A 19,471-nucleotide genomic window follows, 5' to 3' on the forward strand; every position below is an offset into this window, starting at 1 on the left:
TTTATCTATATTTCTATTTACAGTTAATATTGTCCTAAGAAGACGTTAATATTCGTCAAAAATCAGTTTGTAAAGCACAATACAGCACAGTCTATCCAAAAGTATGAGGTATAAAGGTTACAAGTAAGTATGAATAAGAGGAAGAGAAACAGCCACTCTGACAGGTGGCACACCTGTTCATCCATTTATAGCTGTTCAGAACAGCCACAATCACAAGCTAGTTAAAAAGCAGAAGATGGTGGTTAAATGTATTTGGCAGATGAAGTTTCATGTAGGGCCCAGTGCTGTAGTGCAGGGCACACGCAGGTATACGCTGCATACCTACTTATGTTATTCTAAATCCATTCTGATGCACATCATTAGTGTGCTGCAAGCCAAATTCTTTTTCCTAGGATGGCGAAGGCATGACCCACCCAACTCCTCGTTGCATTCTTTGGCCCAATTGGTTCTTCTGTCTGTTGAGCTGTGGTTTCTGTCACTGCTAATTCTAAACAGCTTAGTTGTTCTGAACAGTCCAAACCATCGACGTATATTAAGATAGACGACATGACAGCTCTCCATAAGTGAACTCAATACATCTCAATCTCCCCCTGGTAGCTGCAGTATAGCACATAAAGCCCGCTGCCTCCATGTTAGCAGATGGGACAAACTCAAATCAAATAAATGTCCGCCCTCCAAAAATAAGTTGCTAATTTTTCTGATCAGTTTGGTTTTAATTAATTATTTGAAGGTATAAAAGGGGGGTTTCACATCATGATTGATCACTGTGCAGACTTGGGGGTCAGGTCTCCGTTGGTCCTCCTGGACACTCTTCCCTGGTAATCTGGGTTCACACTGAACCCTGTGTTAGTCACAGTTCAGAGAAAACATTTGATCTAAAACCCAGAGAACCAAGTTTCCCCACACAGACGATGGAAACATAAATAAAAATACATATATAATATAAATCCCAGCTCAATGTGCAGTTTCAGCAGACAGTGAGAGAGTTTATTTCTTCTTACCCATTAAGAGCAACAAGGCGAACAGATCCATCCTGTACGGTTCAAGTGTTTCCAGCAGAGACAGAGACCAGAGTGCGGCAGTACCTGCTGCTTTTAGAGGGACACACACACACACACACACACACACACACACATTTCTATTTCCTGTGGTTCATAGTGGAGTTTATATTTAACTCTAAAACAACTCCACAAATGATTAAACAATAAAAACACAACAGCAATACAACAGTGTAAAAGTTAGCTAGATGTACTATAAGTGTATAACTATAAAGCTCAGCATTTGGTTCATTTCTGTGGAGAAAACTAAATAAAATTATTATTTATTTTTTTATTTATTGTAATAATAATTAGTTTTAGTTTTAACTATTACTTAAAATCTAAGCTTTGATGTCCTGAATGTTTCTCTCTTTGCTAAATAGCCTCGTCTTAGAAAAGTACTAAGCTAATAGAACAATGGCCGAGTGTCGAGGGGAAGAAAACCATGATTTTGTTAAAAAAGAAGCCTATTAAGTCTGTATGATGGTTGAAAATAAAGAGAATACATAATAAAGAAACACATTTGTATAAAAACTTTCTAAAAATATAATGAAAATGAAATAATCTGCTAGAATTTCCCCCAAAGCACAAACTTCCTGCAGTTATTGTGTTCACTGTTCAATGTTTGATTTAGAAATAATCCAACTATATTCAGATAAATTATTATTTTTTGGAATAAAATGGATTATGTCACAAATTACAAACATTGTCATATTTTCTGTGGACTAGAGTCACACATTTGATGAGTTTAGACTCCACAAAATCCAAAATGACCAGCAACTGGATTTGGATTTTAACACCAATGACTCGCGACTTCATTTGGACTAAGTTTTACCGTCTGACCCGCCAACTGGACGACGTTGTGGTTCAGGGTCGAAACGTTGGAGTTCACCTGACCACAATTCATATTTGCAATTGCAAATTAATTAACAAAATGATACTGAAGACCAATTATGAGTTAAAAACGTTCTTTTATTTATCAAATAAATAAAAAATAAGTCTTTTTTATTTCTGAGGTTGGTTTTAAACTGAAAAATGCACATTTCCTTTGCACTGTAAAAGTAAAGCTGTAGTCTTTGCACCTTCATACAAATACTGACAGGAGTGACGTACGACGTTGAACAAGAAAAGTCAAAAGTAGAGAGCGCCCTCTGCTGCTTAAAAAGAGTATCACGATTAACTTTCATCTCATTTTCATTTTAATCTTCACATATGTGTATTTTGATTTCAGTGTCTCAGGATATCGTTACCTTCCTCGGATACACAGAGGGGCAGATATGAGCACAGACACGATATGAGTTGCGATGAATAAACAAATATTGAAGAGCTGCATATCAGCGATACAGTTCGGCCTGGTTGTCTTTAATATTTTAAATAAGACTAGATGTTGTTTTTAGAGGAGCAACTGTAATGTTTACAACAGCAAAGTCACTATAAAAACTCACTGTAAACAAATCTAAACTGTCAATAAATGAATAATATTCCGGACATCGAACTACAGAGTGACGTTCATCAGTTAATCATCCTGTTGTCTGTCCTCCTCAGATGTGGCTGTCTGTCTGCAGGTAACGCTCTGCTAACAATTAGCTATTAGCAGAGGTAGCTTGCTGAGTAAAACACTGCCTGGGTGGATGAGAGAAAGTGGACAGAGCAGATATTGAAGTGTTTTTACCAGTGATGATTTTTTGTTTATTTCTGTAATAATTCTCATTTGTAAGTAACTCAAGTTTACCATTTGTGCTTCAGGTTAAACTGCATGTATGTTTGAATGAGTCTCGGTGGTTATTCCAGACTGATGAAAATACTGAGTGGAACAGAATGCAGTTCAGAGAAGAAATGACATTTCCAAGAAATCTACTAGCTTTTATTTGCTGAAGAGGTTGCTCATACAATTTTGAGGAAATGCCGTTTTGAGTTTGATTGTTTTATTATTGACATAAAATACACTGAAACCTCTAATACACAAATTTAACTACACTTTATTCAACCCGAGAGAAGATGTCATTGATATTGACTAACAATGGACTACTGAATAACAAATGCAGTTATACAACATTAACAGGACACATCAGTTTATGATCAGAAACAGAAATGTTAAAATTGACAATTTGTGATTTTCAGGCAGTTATGTAACCAGCATACATTTAAACTTGAACTGAACTTCAGACAGGATCATGTGGGTTTGTGAGTGAGGAGTAGATCTGGTCCTGGTCCCTGCTGGCTGGATTTAGGCTCTGGTAGAGGGAGTCTTCATTTGTGGAGACTGGAGCCCTGTTCTTGTGGGTGACAGATAACTAAAAACAATAAAACACACATTAAACATAAAATGATCACTGATACAGAGACAGCAGAGTATCTATCAGCATATTTTGAGGCTTTTCTACCCTCTATATTTTCTTTTCTTCTACTTCTACAGTTGATATCAATGACACTAAAACAGAAACAGAAAGAGTAAAAGGGAGTTACCTCCATATTTCTGCCATGTGAAGTTCTTAAGATTCTGTTTTTTATCCATTTGTAGGGGAGCAGCAGATAACCAGCCAGCAGCACAGCAATCATAGCACCACACACAACCAGAGGCCAATTGTTAACTGGGCGAGAGACACAGTAGAAGAATGGGAAGGAAGGTTTAGAGAGAGAGAATAGGTGTATTCATGGTCAAAACGGAGGAGAAATAAATAGAAATAATACTAGAAATATCAAATTATTTGTTGCCAGAGAACGACTGACTGATAGAAGGACAAACAATCCTGAACCCAGCGGTGGAATATAACATCAAGAACTCAAGTGTTGTACTTAAGTACAAATATGAGCTAGCACTGACAACAGCTCAGCCTTCCAAGAGTATCGGAGAAACTATGGTGGCAGTGAAACTCCTGAAAGGTCGTATCTAAAGCCAGTGACCCGCTACCTTTGTAGATAAAAACGATTAATTCTAAGGTAACGGAAAACACAAAGATTATTATTTTCAGGTGATTAAACACTAATGAAAACATACCTGTGAATATTATATTACAGTTCTGACAATATATTTACCTAAATGTTACATACTGGACCTTTAAGGACAATTTCAATGCAGCACTTCTACTTGTATCAGATTATTCTGACAGTGTGGTATTAGTACTTTTACTAACAGTAAATAATCTAAAAAAGGTCCTCCATCACGGTGTGTATCTGTACATGAACACTGCTTGTTAGAATAATCAATACTGACACCAAGAAATCCTGACAGAGAGGTTCTGCTCTAGATAGATTAAAGTGTTGTTCCTGTTGTGGACAGCAGGGGGGGTTAAAAGGTTTTCTTTAAAGAGCCCAACAGCTGCAGGCTGGTGTTTAACAGCCTCCTTAATAAAATAGTTGAAGCAACTTCAGATTTCACAACAGAATAAAAGCGTTGCTCTCATCTGGACCTTGCATTTTATCTATATTTCTATTTACAGTTAATATTGTCCTAAGAAGACGTTAATATTCGTCAAAAATCAGATTGTAAAGCACGATACAGCACAGTCTATCCAAAAGTATCAGGTATAAAGGAAACTAAAAATGACTTTACATCAGGTTACAAGTAAGTATGATGAATGTCAAACTACCTTACTTTATTTCAGTAAAAAGTATAAATGTATACAGCCAGTTCTAAAATCAGCTTTACTCAAATATCGAATGAATAAACTTCTGTTGCAATTATATCAAAAGGATACAGTTTGTCATGCGACAGCAACACAAACTGTCTGGTGAGTTTACAGGAAAGACTGCTGCACTTCCTTTTTACTGAACATTAACACAGAGGTGCTGAAACTCACCACTAACTGCACAAACCACAGGGTTGCCAACTCTCTTTTTTCAGCCATTAGACACTCACATTCACGTCATGTCTGCCACTCTCACGCCACTAAAGTAAAAGAATAAATAAGAGGAAGAGAAACAGCTACTCATCCATTTATGGCTGTTCAGAACAGCCACAATCACAAGCTTAATGTTAAAGAGTTCGGTCTAGACCTGCTCTATTTGAAAAATGTCCTGAGATAACTTCTGTTATGAATTGGCGCTATACAAATAAAATTGAAATTGAATTGAAGCTAGTTAAAAAGCAGAAGATGGTGGTTAAATGTATTTGGCAGATGAAGTTTCATGTAGGGCCCAGTGCTGTAGTGCAGGGCACACGCAGGTATACGCTGCATACCTACTTATTTTATTCTAAATCCATTCTGATGCACATCATTAGTGTGCTGCAAGCCAAATTCTTTTTCCTAGGATGGTGAAGGCATGACCCACCCAACTCCTCGTTGCCTTCTTTGGCTTCATTGGTTATGTTTAGGCATGAGGAGTGAGATTGGTTAGGTTGGGGTAAGAATGTCAGGGTAAACAAATCAGAGGCAGAGCAGGGCGGGTCATGCCTTCGCTTTGCCATCTTTGGAAAGAAAATATGTTAGCATGCTAACTTATCCTAAAAACAAAGTGCAGCTGAGGCTGATGGGAATGTTTTGCAGGTATTTGAACTGACTTTGGTCAGATTTTGACTACGTTATACGGTTCATTTATCTGATTCACCTGTGACAGACAGATGATTCATCGTGATGAATGATATTGCAAACCCAGTATTGTGAATTGTATCAAATCGTGCAAAGTATTTTTACATCTCTACCACCCTGGGTAAGAAGTTACTAGTGATTAAATTAAGAAGCAAATAAGTTACTAGCTGTATTAGTATACGGATGTTCTGTTGAAGCAGTTTGAGTTTCTGTAGCTTGTGTTCTTCTGTCTGTTGAGCTGTGGTTTCTGTCACTGCTAATTCTAAACAGCTTAGTTGTTCTGAACAGTCCAAACCATCGACGTATATTAAGATAGACGACATGACAGCTCTCCAAAAGTGAGGTCAGAACATCTCAATCTCCCCCTGGTAGCTGCAGTATAGCACATAAAGCCCCTGCCTCCATGTTAACAGATGGGACAAACTAAAAACCTCGATATTGTTGCACCAACCCCAGCTTAATTTTTGTAAAACTGCAGGAAGTGGAGATGCAGTGTCCATCTTTTTTATGTAGACGGTGAGGTTGAAGGGGGCGCTGTTCTCTGTCTCCAGGTTGTTTGCCACTCTGCAGTAGATGGGACCAACCAGGTCTGTCCTGTAAACATCTCTGATGGTCAGCGCACTGGACAGCTCCTTCTGTAATTCAGACCAAAAACAGAAAATACAAGTTATACTTTCATTAATGGAATAAATACAAATGTAATTTGAGACATATTTTACGTCCATGCTGGCAAAAAAAGGATATAAAATCGTTATTTGTTCCATGGAGGTTTTGTTTTGTAGTATTTACAGTATGATCAATACACATTTATTACCAAAATAACCTTCAAAAATAAAAGATAAGACTTAAAGATAATTATATATTTGACATTATTATATTATTAATTATGAATCTGATCTCTTCCAGTGAGAACCGATTGCCATCGGCCACAATGGGCGTGGTGCCGTTGAGCCAGGTGAAGTTGAGGAAGGAGCCTTTGGCGGAGCAGGTCAGAACCACAGTGTCATTCTGCTCGATTGCCTCGGGCACGCTGGTAGTGAAGACCACATCAGACACCGGCTCTGTCTCCAGTGTAAGGTTATTTTGCATGAGGAACAAATAAATGAACTGTTGAATTAATGGACTTGAATGTGGGAGAAAAAATGATCAGAGAAAAGTTTGGTTTGTCCATTATTGTTAGTCATATTATTATTATCACCATTACTCTTATTAGTCCTATTTCTACTATTATAGTGGTTGTTATTGCTATGCATTTCTGTCTCTGTCTTTCTCTCTATAACCCCAAACGGTCCAGGGAGACGGCCACACATCTAGAACCAGGGTCTGTCCCCAAGTGCTTACTCATGGTGGGAACTGTTGGGTCTTTGTAAATAATTTTATGAGGAGTACGTTCTAGAACTGCTGTACTTGAAAAGTGTCCCGAGATAACTTAACAATGTTATGATTTGGTGCTATACAAACAAAAAAGAATTAAATTGAATTGAACTGAAATAAAGTAAACATCAATTTTGGCAAAGGAAAGTTAGAAATAAAGAAATGACTCACCCAGAACTCTGAGCTTTATCTCTCCGGTTGTAGTATCAGCCGTTTCTGTTATCAAGGTGAGGATATAATCTCCACTATCATCCGCCTTCAGGGACGCCAGGGTCAGGTATCCGTTGGTCCGGTTAACCGACACTCTTCCCTGGTAATCTGGGTTCACTTTCAGCGCAGTTTTAGTCACGACGACAATATGAACTGCCTCAGTCCCGCCGTTGAAATTCCAGATCAGATAAGAGAACTCTGGGTTGTCAAGCAGGGTCTTTAGAGTCACATTTCTCCCCAAAATCGCGTCCACGGGACCAGTCGGTAGGATGTCAGTCCCAGCACAGCATCCTGAGGGGCAGGAAGGGACAAAGTCAGACCTCAACAGAACTGCAACATTATAAAACTACCTGAATCATAAAGTCATAAAGTATCCGACACTTATACTTAACTCTGGTTCAGAGAAAACATTTGATCTGAACGACAGAGAACCAGGTTTCCCCACACAGACGGTAGAAACGCAGTAACATCAATAAAAATACATAAATGATATAAATCCCAGCTCAATGTGCAGCTTCAGCAGACAGTGAGAGAGTTTATTTCTTCTTACCAATAAAAGAGAGCAGAAACAGAAGCGTCTTAAAGGCGAACAGATCCATCCTGTACGGTTCAAGTGTTTCCAGCAGAGACAGAGACCAGAGTGCGACAGTACCTGCTGCTTTTAGAGGGACACACCCAGACAAGGTGAACACACACACACACACACACACACACATTTCCTGTGGTTCATAGTGGAGTTTATATTTAACTCTAAAATAACTCCACAACGGCCTATATCTCAACACGAGAAAACTAAATACAATTATTTTTAGTTTTGATTATTACATAAAATCTAAGCTTTGATGTCCTGAACGTTTCACTCTCTGTTAAACATCCTCCTCTTAGAAAAGTACTAAGCTAATAGAACAATGGTCGAGTGTTGGGGGGGATGAAAAGAAGCCTATTAAGTCTGTATGATGGTTGAAAATAAAGAAAATACATAATAAAGAAAGACAATTGTATAAAACTTCCTGCAGTTATTGTGTTCACTGTTCAATGTTTGATTTAGAAATAATCCAACAATATTCAGATAAAAATAAAATTTTTGTAATAAAATTGATTATGTCACTAATTACAAACATTGTCATATTTGTCAAGTTCATCAAGTTTTACCGTCTGACCAACTGGAGGACGTTGTGGTTCAGGGTCGAAACGTTGGAGTTCACCTGACCACAATTCAAATTTGCAATTGCAATTTAATTAACAAAATGATACTGAAGACCAATTGTGAGTTAAAAACGTTCTTTTATTTCTCAGACAGAAATCTACGGATTATAATTTATTTATCAAATTAATAAAAAAATATAATTTTTTATTTCTGAGGTTGGTTTTAAACCGAAAATTGCACATTTTCTTTCCACTGTAAAAGTAAAGCTGTAGTCTTTGCACCTTCATACAAATACGGAGTGACGTACGACGTTGAACAAGAAAAGTCAAAAGTAGAGATCGCCCTCTGCTGTTTCAAAAGAGTATCATGATTAACTTTCATCTCATTTTCACACACACACACACACACACACACACACACACACACACACACACACACAGATAACCTGATTTCCTGTAAATGGGGAGGGGAGGAGCAACCGTTTTATCGAGGCTCATGAGAACAGGTGAAAGAGTGAACGTTTCAGACATTCATTTTGAGTCGACGGCAGAAGGAAGAACACCGGCAGGGTGAGTGTTCATTCAACATTTTTATTATTTTACAGTCAAAGTGTTTGAGTTTGTTTTCTCCCTGTGGACTGTAGACCAAAGAAATGTTAGAATGAACTCAACAGTTTGATTCATCTGTGGACACAAAGTGCTGATTGGCTGAATAATACACAGTGAACCTGCTGTAACCCAGAAAACACACAGACTGAAAGAAAAGAGAGCAGGTAGAGTTCTGACTGCTTTTATTAGACTGTATACTGAATGTGTGTGTGTTCTGCTAAAAGATGATGCAGAACTATTAGTGCAGTTCATAACACAACTGAATGAAACACGACACACACAAGAGAACAACCCCTCATGACAATGTTAGAGTGGACCTATAGATGGCGATATTTCTCCACTAATGGAACCTTTGTTTTTCAGTCAGACAGACTGAGAGGAAATTACACTAAATTAAAGATATGTTAAACCTAAAAGGTTTGTGGCTTTTGAGAAAACATTCAATCGCATATTTTCAATATTTTAGAAAACCCCTGAAATCTTCTGTGTCATAATTTCAGGCAGGCACAGAGCTGATGTCACATTGTAGAGGGGGGCCTTGAAAGTGCTAATGTAAAGCCATATAGACAACCTATAGGCTGGGAGGGCAGAATAAAGAGGAATGCAGATAACAATGACTCAGGAAGTGTGCTATTTCACCACCATGGACAATGACATGGATTTATTATTTAACAGCAACCTGCTGATATTTAACCGTCACAGCTTTAAGTTTGACCATTTCAGATCCATGATCAAATAAAAGATAAAAAATAATAATAAGATCGACTAAACTAGCGAGCATTCAGCATTTGACATTCACTGATAGACCATACAGCCATATGATCACATTACATATGACAACAAATTGGGCTGCAAGTCTGCAAGCAATCTGAGTCCTGCCATCGATACAATAACCAGCAGACAATGTGATCTACAACACACAACAAACAACTCTACCTTTGGCCAGAGAGTCAAAAATGCCTGATAATGAATATGAAACAACTTATCAATGATCATCCAACAGCTGTCAGGTTGTCCAATCCAATCCAAATCAAATCCAATCCAGCAGAAATGACATGAATCCACTGTAGTCTGTATGAAATATCCAACCACACGTTTAAACACGACAAACCTGATATATTCTTTCACCATCTTCATCATCACGGTTGCTGTCAGCTACCTGCACGAAGCGAGCTGCTGATCCTTGCTTACATGTTCACCCGTTTGCCTCGTAGCGATAGAGGGTTGAGTTGTTGAGTGTGAAGAAGTTTGTGAGGCCACAAGATTCTTCCTCTGCTCTCTGGACGTTTTAACACTTTTATATAACAGTGTTAATGTTTGACTCTCAGACTGACTTCAGAGCAGAAGATGAGTGTTTGTGTGGAGGAAGAGGAGGACAGAGCAGAGTCTGCAGTGTCCAGCTGTCTGTCTATGAAGCGTGATTGGGCCAAAGATCCTCCTCTGAAGTTCAATGATGAACCTGGACCCTCAGACACAAAGTAAGTGAACTCGTTTTCAGTTACGTCTGCTGATGCCATGTTTTCTGTGGATTTTGTGTTTGTATATTAAACTTTCTAACAAAACCTATTCGCTGACTAAAATGTAACAAATCTTTTCTGACACAAAGAGGAATCATCTGTTCCATCTTCCTCTTAGTATCTGTGACCTGTGATCTAATCTAAAAGGACTCGTACAAACCTTTAAACCTCTAGAGTTAACTAACGCTATCTATGCAGCCCAGAGTCACTGTAAAACAGTAGGACATGATCAGCTCTCTTTAATGGAAGGCTTTTATTGTGAAGTAGCTGCAGGAAGTGTACAGGCAGATCACTAAATGTTTAGTAAGACAGACGAAAAGGAAAAGTACAAGAAAGCAGCAATAAAAGAAACAATCACATTCTTTTACTTTTTATTTAGTGTTTTCAAGTTAAAGTGAAACAAGACAACAACAAACAAACAAAGGAAGTCAAATAAACAAAACAGAAGAAAAAGAAAAAAAAAATAAGTGGGAAAAGCAATGTGTGGGCACCTTTGTTATAAATATTGAAATCTAGCCTGTACTGTGACCTTAATCGTCCTGTTTAATTTTTAGCGTCCTCTAATCCATTAATATAGCCAGTCCATTTCTCCCATTTCCTGGAGAAGATGCTCCTCTGTATCTCAGGTCGGAGGTCATCCTCTCCATGTCATTTATTTCTTTAACTCTGTCCCTCCACTGATTGATACTTGGGGATTCAGTTTTATACTAGCTCTTTGTCTTTACGATATGAAGGGGCCTGACCATGAAGAGCTTTATAGGTGAGGAGAAGAATTTTAAATTCAATTCTACATTTTACAGGGAGCCAGTGCAGAGAAGCTAGTACAGGAGAGATGTGATCTCTTTTTCTAGTTCCTGTCAGTACTCGTGCTGCAGCGTTCTGAATTAATTGGAGCGTTTTAATGGACTTATTGGGGCAACCTGATAATAAAGAGTTGCAGTAATCCAGCCTTGAAGTAACAAATGCATGGATTAGTTTTTTCTGCATCTGTCTGTGATAGGATGTGTCTAATTTTTCTAATATTACGTAAATGAAAGAAGGCAGTCCTAGAGGTCTGCTTTATGTGGGAGTTAAATGACAAATCCTGATCAAAGATAACTCCAAGATTCCTGACAGTGGTGCTAGAGGCCAAGTTAATGCCATCTAGAGTGACTATATCTTTAGACAATGAGTCTCTAAGGTTTTTGGGGCCAAGAACAAGAATTTCAGTTTTTTCTAAGTTTAACATCAGAAAATTGCAGCTCATCCAGGATTTTATGTCCTTAAGACATGTTTGTAATTTAGATAATTGATTCAATTCACTGGGCTTGATTCATAGATTTATAACTGTGTATTATCTGCATAACAGTGAAAGTTAATGGAGTGATTCCTAATAATGTTGCCTAAAGGGAGCATATATAAAGTAAATAGAATTGTTTCAAGCACAGAACCTTGTAGAACTCCATGACTAACTATAGTATTTTTTGAAGATTCATCGTTAACATATACAAACAGAGAACGATCTGATAAATATGACTTAAACCAGCTTAGTGCGGTTCCTTTAATGCCAATTTGATGCTCAAGTCTCTGTAAAAGAATATCATGGTCAATGGTGTCAAATGCAGCACTAAGATCTAATAATACAAGTACAGAGACAAGTCCATTGTCAGAAGCAGTCAGAAGGTCATTATTAACTTTAACCAGAGCTGTCTCTGTGCTGTGATGAACTCTAAATCCTGACTGAAAATCCTCAAACTATTGTTATGTAGAAAGTCACACAACTCTTTGGCGACTACTTTCTCCAGAATCTTAGAGAGGAAGGGGAGGTTAGAAATCGGTCTATAGTTGGCTAAAACCCCTGGGTCAAGAGTGGGCTTTTGAAGAAGGGGTTTACCTACAGCTACTTTAAAAGATTGTGGTACATATCCTGATAATATAGAAAGATTGATGTAGGGTCAAATGAGACCTTTGAATTAGATCCAGTATTGATGGAGATGACAGTGGTGATGAGGATAGTCTAAATCTGTGGTTCCCAACCTGAAGGTGAAGACCCCCACTGGGGGTCGCCAAAGCTTTATGGGGGGTCAATACATACAGAGAATTGTATAAAAAGTTCCCTAAACAGGAAATAATCTGCACAAAGAGTTCACTATTATAGTTTACTAAATGATAGAAAGTGGGTCCCTTAAACAGGTTGGGAACTAAATCTGCATCAAAAGTGCTGCAACAGGTGTTGAAGAGGTTTGTAAAGTTTTGTATTTCCTTAAATTATTATTTATTTCATATCGGACATTTTATAAATCTATAGCAAACATCGGTCTCATTATTTTTTATAAAATGACACAATTGAAACTGAAGAGATTGAAAATAAAATAAAAACGTCTGATTTAATAATTATATGGACTGAGATCAGCAGCATGTTACTGATCAGTGCTGACATGAATAGGTGTATGAATGTTGTGCTGACATTTGGATGATGTCTGTAGAAGGCTGACATTATGATGATCCACAATAACATCCTCATCTTAGAGAAACCCTCATTGATTAGGACATAGTAATGTTGAGCTCCACATTGGAAACCTGAACGCATCTGATTGTATTATACATTATTTTTATCCTCATCTTTTATTTTTTTATTCAGATATTGATTATTCAGAGATCAGCTGTTCCTCTCTGGTCTCAGCTCTGAAGTCCAACCCCTCCCATCTGAGAGAGCTGGACCTGAGGAACAACAAGCTGAAGGATTCAGATGTGAAGCTGCTGTCTGATCTTGTGAAGAGTCCACACTGTAGACTGGAGACTCTGAGGTCAGTAGAGGGTCTGAGTCAGTCCATGCTGGTTCCAGCAGTAATGGCCTGAACACAGATTGAGTATTTGCTGCTTTCCTCAGTTTTTAACAGCAGTAAATGCATCATTCCAGTGGGCACTGAATGTCTCTCTGTTTCTGCAGTAATGATGCATTCAGGGACTCTCAGCACTTTATTTCCACTGTGTACTTCAGTGAAATTTGTGTAATTCAGCGTCTGCAGGTCTGTGAGCTTCAGCTCAGTGTTTTTACTCCAATACGTTACCATGAGAGCTGAAAGGAAGCAGGCTACGCTACACAGCCGCTCCACTGCTGGTCTGAACTGGACTGAAGTCCCTGCTGCTCTTTATACTGGATGTGCTGATGGAGGGAGTCTCTGTAAACACTGATTTATCTCTGCTGTCCTCTGTCTCCTTCTCTCCTCAGATGGAAGTTGTTTTATTAACAGTGAGCGGTGATGAAGGAGGTTGTGTTGGAGGATCCGCTGTGTCCTGATGATCCAGAGAGGTTGAAGCAGCAGCATCAGCTCTGACTGGGCCATGTTACTGGGAGGTAGAGTGGAGAGGAGAGCTTCATCCAGCAGTGACTGACAGAGGAATCACAACCAGTGGAAAACATTTTTGGACAGTTCAACTTAAAATGTGTATCTCATAAGTGCCATTTACAAGAAATCCGAAAGTTTTCAGAAGAAAAAGAAAAAGATGAAAATGGGAAAGACATGAATCACTAAGGAAAACATAAAAACAAGACGTTAATTGAAATAGACCAAATAATTAAGAGCTCAGAATCTTAATATGAACACAAAAGTCTTCACAGTTAAATTACAAAATGTCACCAATTTTATAAAAATAAAAGTAAATAAGAATAAGGGGTGCCGGATGTTTTCTTACTGTAGCTAATAGAATAACTTTGTCCGATACATATCACATGCGTTACCATAACATACAACCAGACACAGGGGGGCGATATAAGTCTACATTATTCTCTCTTTGCAGATGATGAGACCATGTGCAAGAAATTACAGGAAGGGATACATAAAATGGAAGGATGGGGAACAGAATGGGCTTTTAAGTTCTCGTGGAAAAAAACTAGTTATGTTCTTTACAAATAAGAAAATCAAATCTAAAACAAATATGGAATTCATGTTAAAAGTGGCTTAATGTTACAGTTTGAAACTGAATATTTATTGGTGATGACTGTGTAATTCTAATTGATTTAATCCTTACAAATAATTAATTATGAATATATTTCTACATCTTACTGTGCTTTTAAGAGAGGACCGCAATTTCAGCACAAAGTTAAGTTTGACTCATTTTATTTTGGACAGTTTGGTCTCTATTGAAGCTCCAACTGGTGCTCTGAGGCCGGGCTCTGGCTACTTCCGGTGAGCATGCTGCGCTAACTTCCGTTACCATTCAGAGCTAACAGGAAATGAGTCCGGGGTGAAACATCCTGAAACTTTACATAAAACTGAAACTAGTTTATCCTCTACCAGTCCACTCCGGTTGTATCTCACGCGATAAATACCAGGAAAAGTTAGCATGTTAATTTACATTTACTTCCGTGCCAATTCTTCTTTTACAGACTATAATATACTGTCTCTGGACTGCTTTAGGTACGTTTAAAGTAATAATCAAATATTATCAATAATGATTAAAGAGAAATAAACCAAACAAACAGTGTGGTTTATTTTAATGTGCTCTCTTTGATACCACAGGGGGGAAATGACAACATCGCAGGGTTAAGATTTGAGATTTTTATTGAAGATGAATATAACGAGGCTATGACATGACAACGAGGTACAACTTATTTTTTCTTAGCTAGCTGCAGAGAAAACACCAGAATAACTGTAGACACACATTTCTACATTAAAACATTTAACTGGCCAAATACAAGTTGACTTTTAGTATGAAGTCGTCACAGGAAATGTTTCTCAGTGAGATTAGTACAGAATGTAATATTGAACGTAATTAATTAAATTAATTAATGAAAGAGCAGCTGCACACCTCCAACCTCAACCTGGTAACCAACTACTTTCACTCTCACAGACTCGTACTGTGTGCAGCATAAAATCTAAACTGTTTTTTAACTAAAATCAGCCTATGAGAATCTGCACTTATCATCTTTAATGATTCTGCATCGATACAGTGAGAAATACTGACCGTTTATTTTTTTCCTCCGTAGTTAACACCGCAAAACACATTTGGATAAGATATGTTTACTCAGAAGAAATAAGGCTTTTTTAAACATACTCAATGATTCATGGTTGTGCCAAAAATTGTGGAATCACTCAAAAAGATTTTGCTCAATTTTGGTTGAATTTGTGTGGTACAATATCACATATATAATAAAAATAATACATTTTTAATGATATCAGTGAGAGTAAGAGAGGGTCCAAATATAGGTTTTTCCTTGGTAGTGCCTCCCGTTAACAGTGTGTTCATCTTTGAAATACTTAAGTTAAGTTAGTATAATTAATCTAATTTGAAGCATGAAAGCAATCACACTAAGATGGTTTAAGTCTTATTTATCAGACTGATCTCAGTTTTTACACGTTAACAATTAATCCTCCATAAATACTAAAGTTAGTCATGGAGTTCCACAAGGTTTTGTGCTTGGACAGATTCTATTCACCTTATATATACTTCTGTTAAGCAACATAACTAAGAATCACTCCATTAGCATTCATTGTTATGAAGATGATACCCAGTTATATCCATTAATCAAGTTGGATGAAACTCATGAAACTTCAAACTTTGGGTCTCATAGGTGAGATATAAGAACTCAGAGATTAGGCTAAATCCAAGGTTGTCAAGCATATTTCAGACAGTTTGAGCAGTTAAAGAATCAACTGCTAATGTTTTACACATAATGAGAGATTAAGTCAAGAGCAGAAGAGTCCATTGAATTAGGAATAAGTAGTGTTAATGGGAAGAAGGTCAAGTACAGGGATGTCTGTGGTTAAAATCAGTTACGAGAATATTTCTGTCTGGTTACACGTCGGTCCCGACAGCTTTATTCGCACTGGTCACATATGCTGCCAGTCAGTGTCGTAGAGGGCAAGAGATTTAGACAAGCTACCTCCGACCAGAGACTGAGAGACAGCAGCAGCTCTCAGAGACAATTAACTTACATGTCTTTGTCAGTGCTGACTGTGAGATACAGTCCTGCATACAAGTCCTTCCTTCTCACGACACATAACAGCCTCCTCCGGTAGGTGATCGTGGCACAATCAGCAGTGTACTCAGAGCCTGAGAGGTAAGGTTGGCGGTTTGATCCTCGGCTCCTCCCACCGCGTGTCGAAATGTCCTTGATCAAGATACTGAACCCAGTTCTCCCCATGCGAGCCATCAGTTTGTGAACTGGATTAGTTTCTGGTGAGCAGTTGGTACCGTGCATGGTGCAGCTGTGCCATTAGTGAGTGAGTTTAACAGGTAGTGTAAAGAGCTTTGAGAGGTCAGAAGACTAGAAAGGGCTAGAAAAGTGCAATCCTTCTATTTAGTGCCGTAGAGAATCGGCAGCTCTTGTATTTCCCGCCATTTTGTGATTTTCTTAAAAATCTTAAGTTTTTAGTTAACAGTTAAAGTGAAGTCATTTAATTTCTAAATCATAGTTTCAAGCAACAAATGTTAACTATAGTGCTGTCTAAGTTACATGAAACTACTAAATACATTCTAAATCAATTGATACATATATTATATATGTAATGCCAAAACATAATTAATAACGTACACACAAACAAAAACAATTATAATGATTAAGTGGCTTCATCTCAGATGAAAAGATATTATTTTGGAGTCTATATCACAGTTTCAAACTGATCACTGTTGAGCCAAGTCTCACCCTCAGTACTTCAATCCTGCTGGTAGAAATTGGATTGTAGCTTCATTTATTGATGCTGCTCTCACCAACACACTTGTGTTTTTTGATATAAGAGAGCTTAGTGAATCTTTTACTACAAACATTGCAACTGAATGGTTTCTCCCCTGTGTGGACGGACAAGTGTTCTTTCATTGTTCCCCGTTGTGCGAATCTTTTGCCACAAACTGAACAACTGAAGGGTTTCTCCCCTGTGTGAACAGTCAAGTGCTGTCTAAGATGTGTCTTTTGCGTAAAGTCTTTACCACAAACTGAACAACTGAAGGGTTTCTCCCCTGTGTGGACGTTCAAGTGACGTCTCAGATGTGTCTTTTGTGCAAATCTTTTACCACAAACTGAACAACTAAATGGTTTCTCCCCAGTATGCAGTTTTGTGTGTTTAAGCAAATTGTGTCTGTCTTTGAAACTTGCTTTACAAACTGAGCATGAGAAAGGTTTTTCTCCTGTATGAACTCTTAAGTGTTTGGTCACGGCTGAGCTTTGTGTGAATCTGAGACCACAGATGGAGCAACTGAATGGTTTCTCTCCTGTGTGGATTCTCATGTGCCTCACGATATTTCTTCTCCATTTAAACGTTTTTTTACAAACTGAGCAGCTGAAAAGTTCTTCTGAATGAAGTTTCATGTGATCCGTTAAGGATTTCTTCCAGGAGTATCTTTTACCACAAACTGAGCACCTGAATGGTTTCACTCCTGTTTGGACTCCATTGTGTTTGTGCAGATGTCCCTCGTGGCCGCAGTTTGTAGCACATTCAGAGGAGCTAACTGGTGTTCTTCCAGTGTTACATTCCACATCTCTTTCATGTTCTTCATTGTCTTGCAGATCGATTAAACCAAACTCAGGTTCTCTGACGTCCTGCCAATCACAGCTGTCATCAGTGTCAGGTTCAGAGTGTGACGTCTCATCATCAGTATCTGGTTGTAAATGACGTTCTGGACTAAAGTACTGGTCTGGTTCTGTTTCTCCACAGTCCTCTCCATCAGCTTCTGTTTTAAAATATTCATCTCTGTTCTCTTCAGTCTGGTTCTGATGAAGCTGTGAGGACTGAGGTGTCTCTTCTTCATCATCCTCTTCACTCTTTACAGGGACAGGAGTGAATGTGAACTTGATGATATCAGCCTCCTGCAGCCCTTCAAGCTGCTCTCTCTCCTGACTGATCCAGAGTTCCTCCTCTTCCTCTTTAATGTGTGGCAGCTCTTGTGGATCCTCCTGGTCCAGACTGGGGCTCCACTCCTGCTGCTCAGGGGGGACCTCTTCTTTACTCACCGACAGCAGCTGGCCGTCTGTGGAGAATAATGAAATGCATACAGATGTTTTAGAAAACAAATTTATTCAATGTGTGGAGAAATGTTGAATGTTAACTGTTTGAAAGTGATAATATCAGTACACCGACGGTTTAATGTGAAGAGTCTACTATTTGTTGATTTAATCAGCACAGTGCAGAGATGAGCAATATAATCGTCAGTCCAACAACCAGCGATTGCCAATATATTTGCACATCAGCTTAATTGCTTTGTTAACTTATCTTAAAACACACTCCATTCAAATTAGCTTTATTTTGTTTTCATTCAGGTGTTCTTGTAACAGCGGCTATATTTACATATTGAGGACTGAGGTTTCTCTTCATCATCCTCTTCACTCTTTACAGGGACAGGAGTGAATGTGAACTTGATGATATCAGCCTCCTCAAGCCCTCGATGCTGCTCTCCCTCCTGACTGATCCAGTGTTCCTCCTCTTCCTCTTTAATGTGTGGCAGCTCTGGTGGGTCCTCCTGGTCCAGACTGGGGCTCCACTCCTGCTGCTCAGTGGGAACTTCTTCTTTACTCACCAACAGCTGCTGGATGTCTGTGGAGAATAATGAAATACATTCAGACGTTTAAGAAAACTAACCTCCTGTTAACATTCAACCACTGACACCATCACTTTTATTAATGTCACATATTTGGAAATCATCCAAACTAAAACTACAAGCATTTGTGAGAGCAGAAATTCCATAAAATGACAGCTGCAACTCCCGAGCTCATGTTGTAAACCCACTGGTTAAAATAAACTTCTTTGCTGATGATATTCAAGTTTTCATACAATAATGTGCATTGTTTTATTTGAGCTTGTGTGTGTGGAGGGTTGGGCATTTGTTTTATGTATTTTTCTTTAGGGCTGGGCAAGTAAGCACGTTATTATCAAGTTAACGCATTAACTATTTAACGCCGACTATTATTTTATCTCGCATTAATGCAGTTTTTTTAACTATTTTATTTTATTTATTGTCATTTTGAAAATCCGTTGCTCACTGGCTCTGAATACACATCCAGACAAACCATGGGTCACAGGAGGGGAGTAGAGGGAGGCTTCGGCAGACTACATTGGAGGCTGCTTGTGGGAGA

At 38.3% G+C, this 19,471-nt stretch overlaps 2 protein-coding genes and 2 long non-coding RNA genes across 7 annotated transcripts in view; 1 reads left to right on the forward strand and 3 right to left on the reverse strand.

Annotated features, from left to right (window-relative positions):
- The window catches only part of LOC127358019 (carcinoembryonic antigen-related cell adhesion molecule 5), a 34,002-nt gene extending 26,140 nt beyond the window's left edge, over positions 1 to 7,862 (reverse strand). For 2 of the 3 annotated variants that reach the window (XM_051390845.1, XM_051390842.1), the window contains exon 1: positions 7,701 to 7,862. In XM_051390845.1, the coding sequence (XP_051246805.1) occupies positions 7,701 to 7,749 (49 nt within the window). In that variant the 5' untranslated portion in view covers positions 7,750 to 7,862. Of the gene's footprint in view, positions 1 to 7,111; positions 7,442 to 7,700 lie in introns of all 3 variants that reach the window. The other variant, XM_051390844.1, reaches the window with a different exon arrangement.
- Positions 2,880 to 7,082, reverse strand: LOC127358131 (uncharacterized). Its single transcript, XR_007882348.1, has 3 exons — positions 6,018 to 7,082; positions 3,504 to 3,628; positions 2,880 to 3,331 (listed from the first exon to the last, which is right to left on the reverse strand). It is a non-coding gene; the product is annotated as an uncharacterized LOC127358131 (long non-coding RNA).
- Positions 7,863 to 8,772: 910 nt separating the features above from the next.
- LOC127358128 (uncharacterized) lies at positions 8,773 to 14,075 on the forward strand. 2 transcript variants are annotated; one of them, XR_007882345.1, is made up of 5 exons: positions 8,773 to 8,866; positions 8,941 to 9,069; positions 10,234 to 10,383; positions 13,043 to 13,208; positions 13,634 to 14,075. It is a non-coding gene; the product is annotated as an uncharacterized LOC127358128 (long non-coding RNA). The 2 variants fall into 2 exon arrangements; XR_007882344.1 differs by having other exon boundaries at positions 8,787 to 9,069.
- An 873-nt stretch (positions 14,076 to 14,948) lies between these two features.
- The window catches only part of LOC127358021 (zinc finger protein 287-like), an 8,628-nt gene continuing 4,105 nt past the window's right edge, over positions 14,949 to 19,471 (reverse strand). Inside the window, exons 2-3 of the mRNA XM_051390847.1 lie at positions 18,687 to 18,932; positions 14,949 to 18,369 (exon numbers count right to left, since the gene is read on the reverse strand). Of these exons, the coding sequence (XP_051246807.1) occupies positions 17,093 to 18,369; positions 18,687 to 18,932 (1,523 nt within the window). The 3' untranslated portion in view covers positions 14,949 to 17,092. The remainder of the gene's footprint in view (positions 18,370 to 18,686; positions 18,933 to 19,471) is intronic.

This window comes from Dicentrarchus labrax, unplaced genomic scaffold, assembly GCF_905237075.1.
Source record: "Dicentrarchus labrax unplaced genomic scaffold, dlabrax2021, whole genome shotgun sequence".
NCBI lineage: Eukaryota > Metazoa > Chordata > Actinopteri > Moronidae > Dicentrarchus > Dicentrarchus labrax.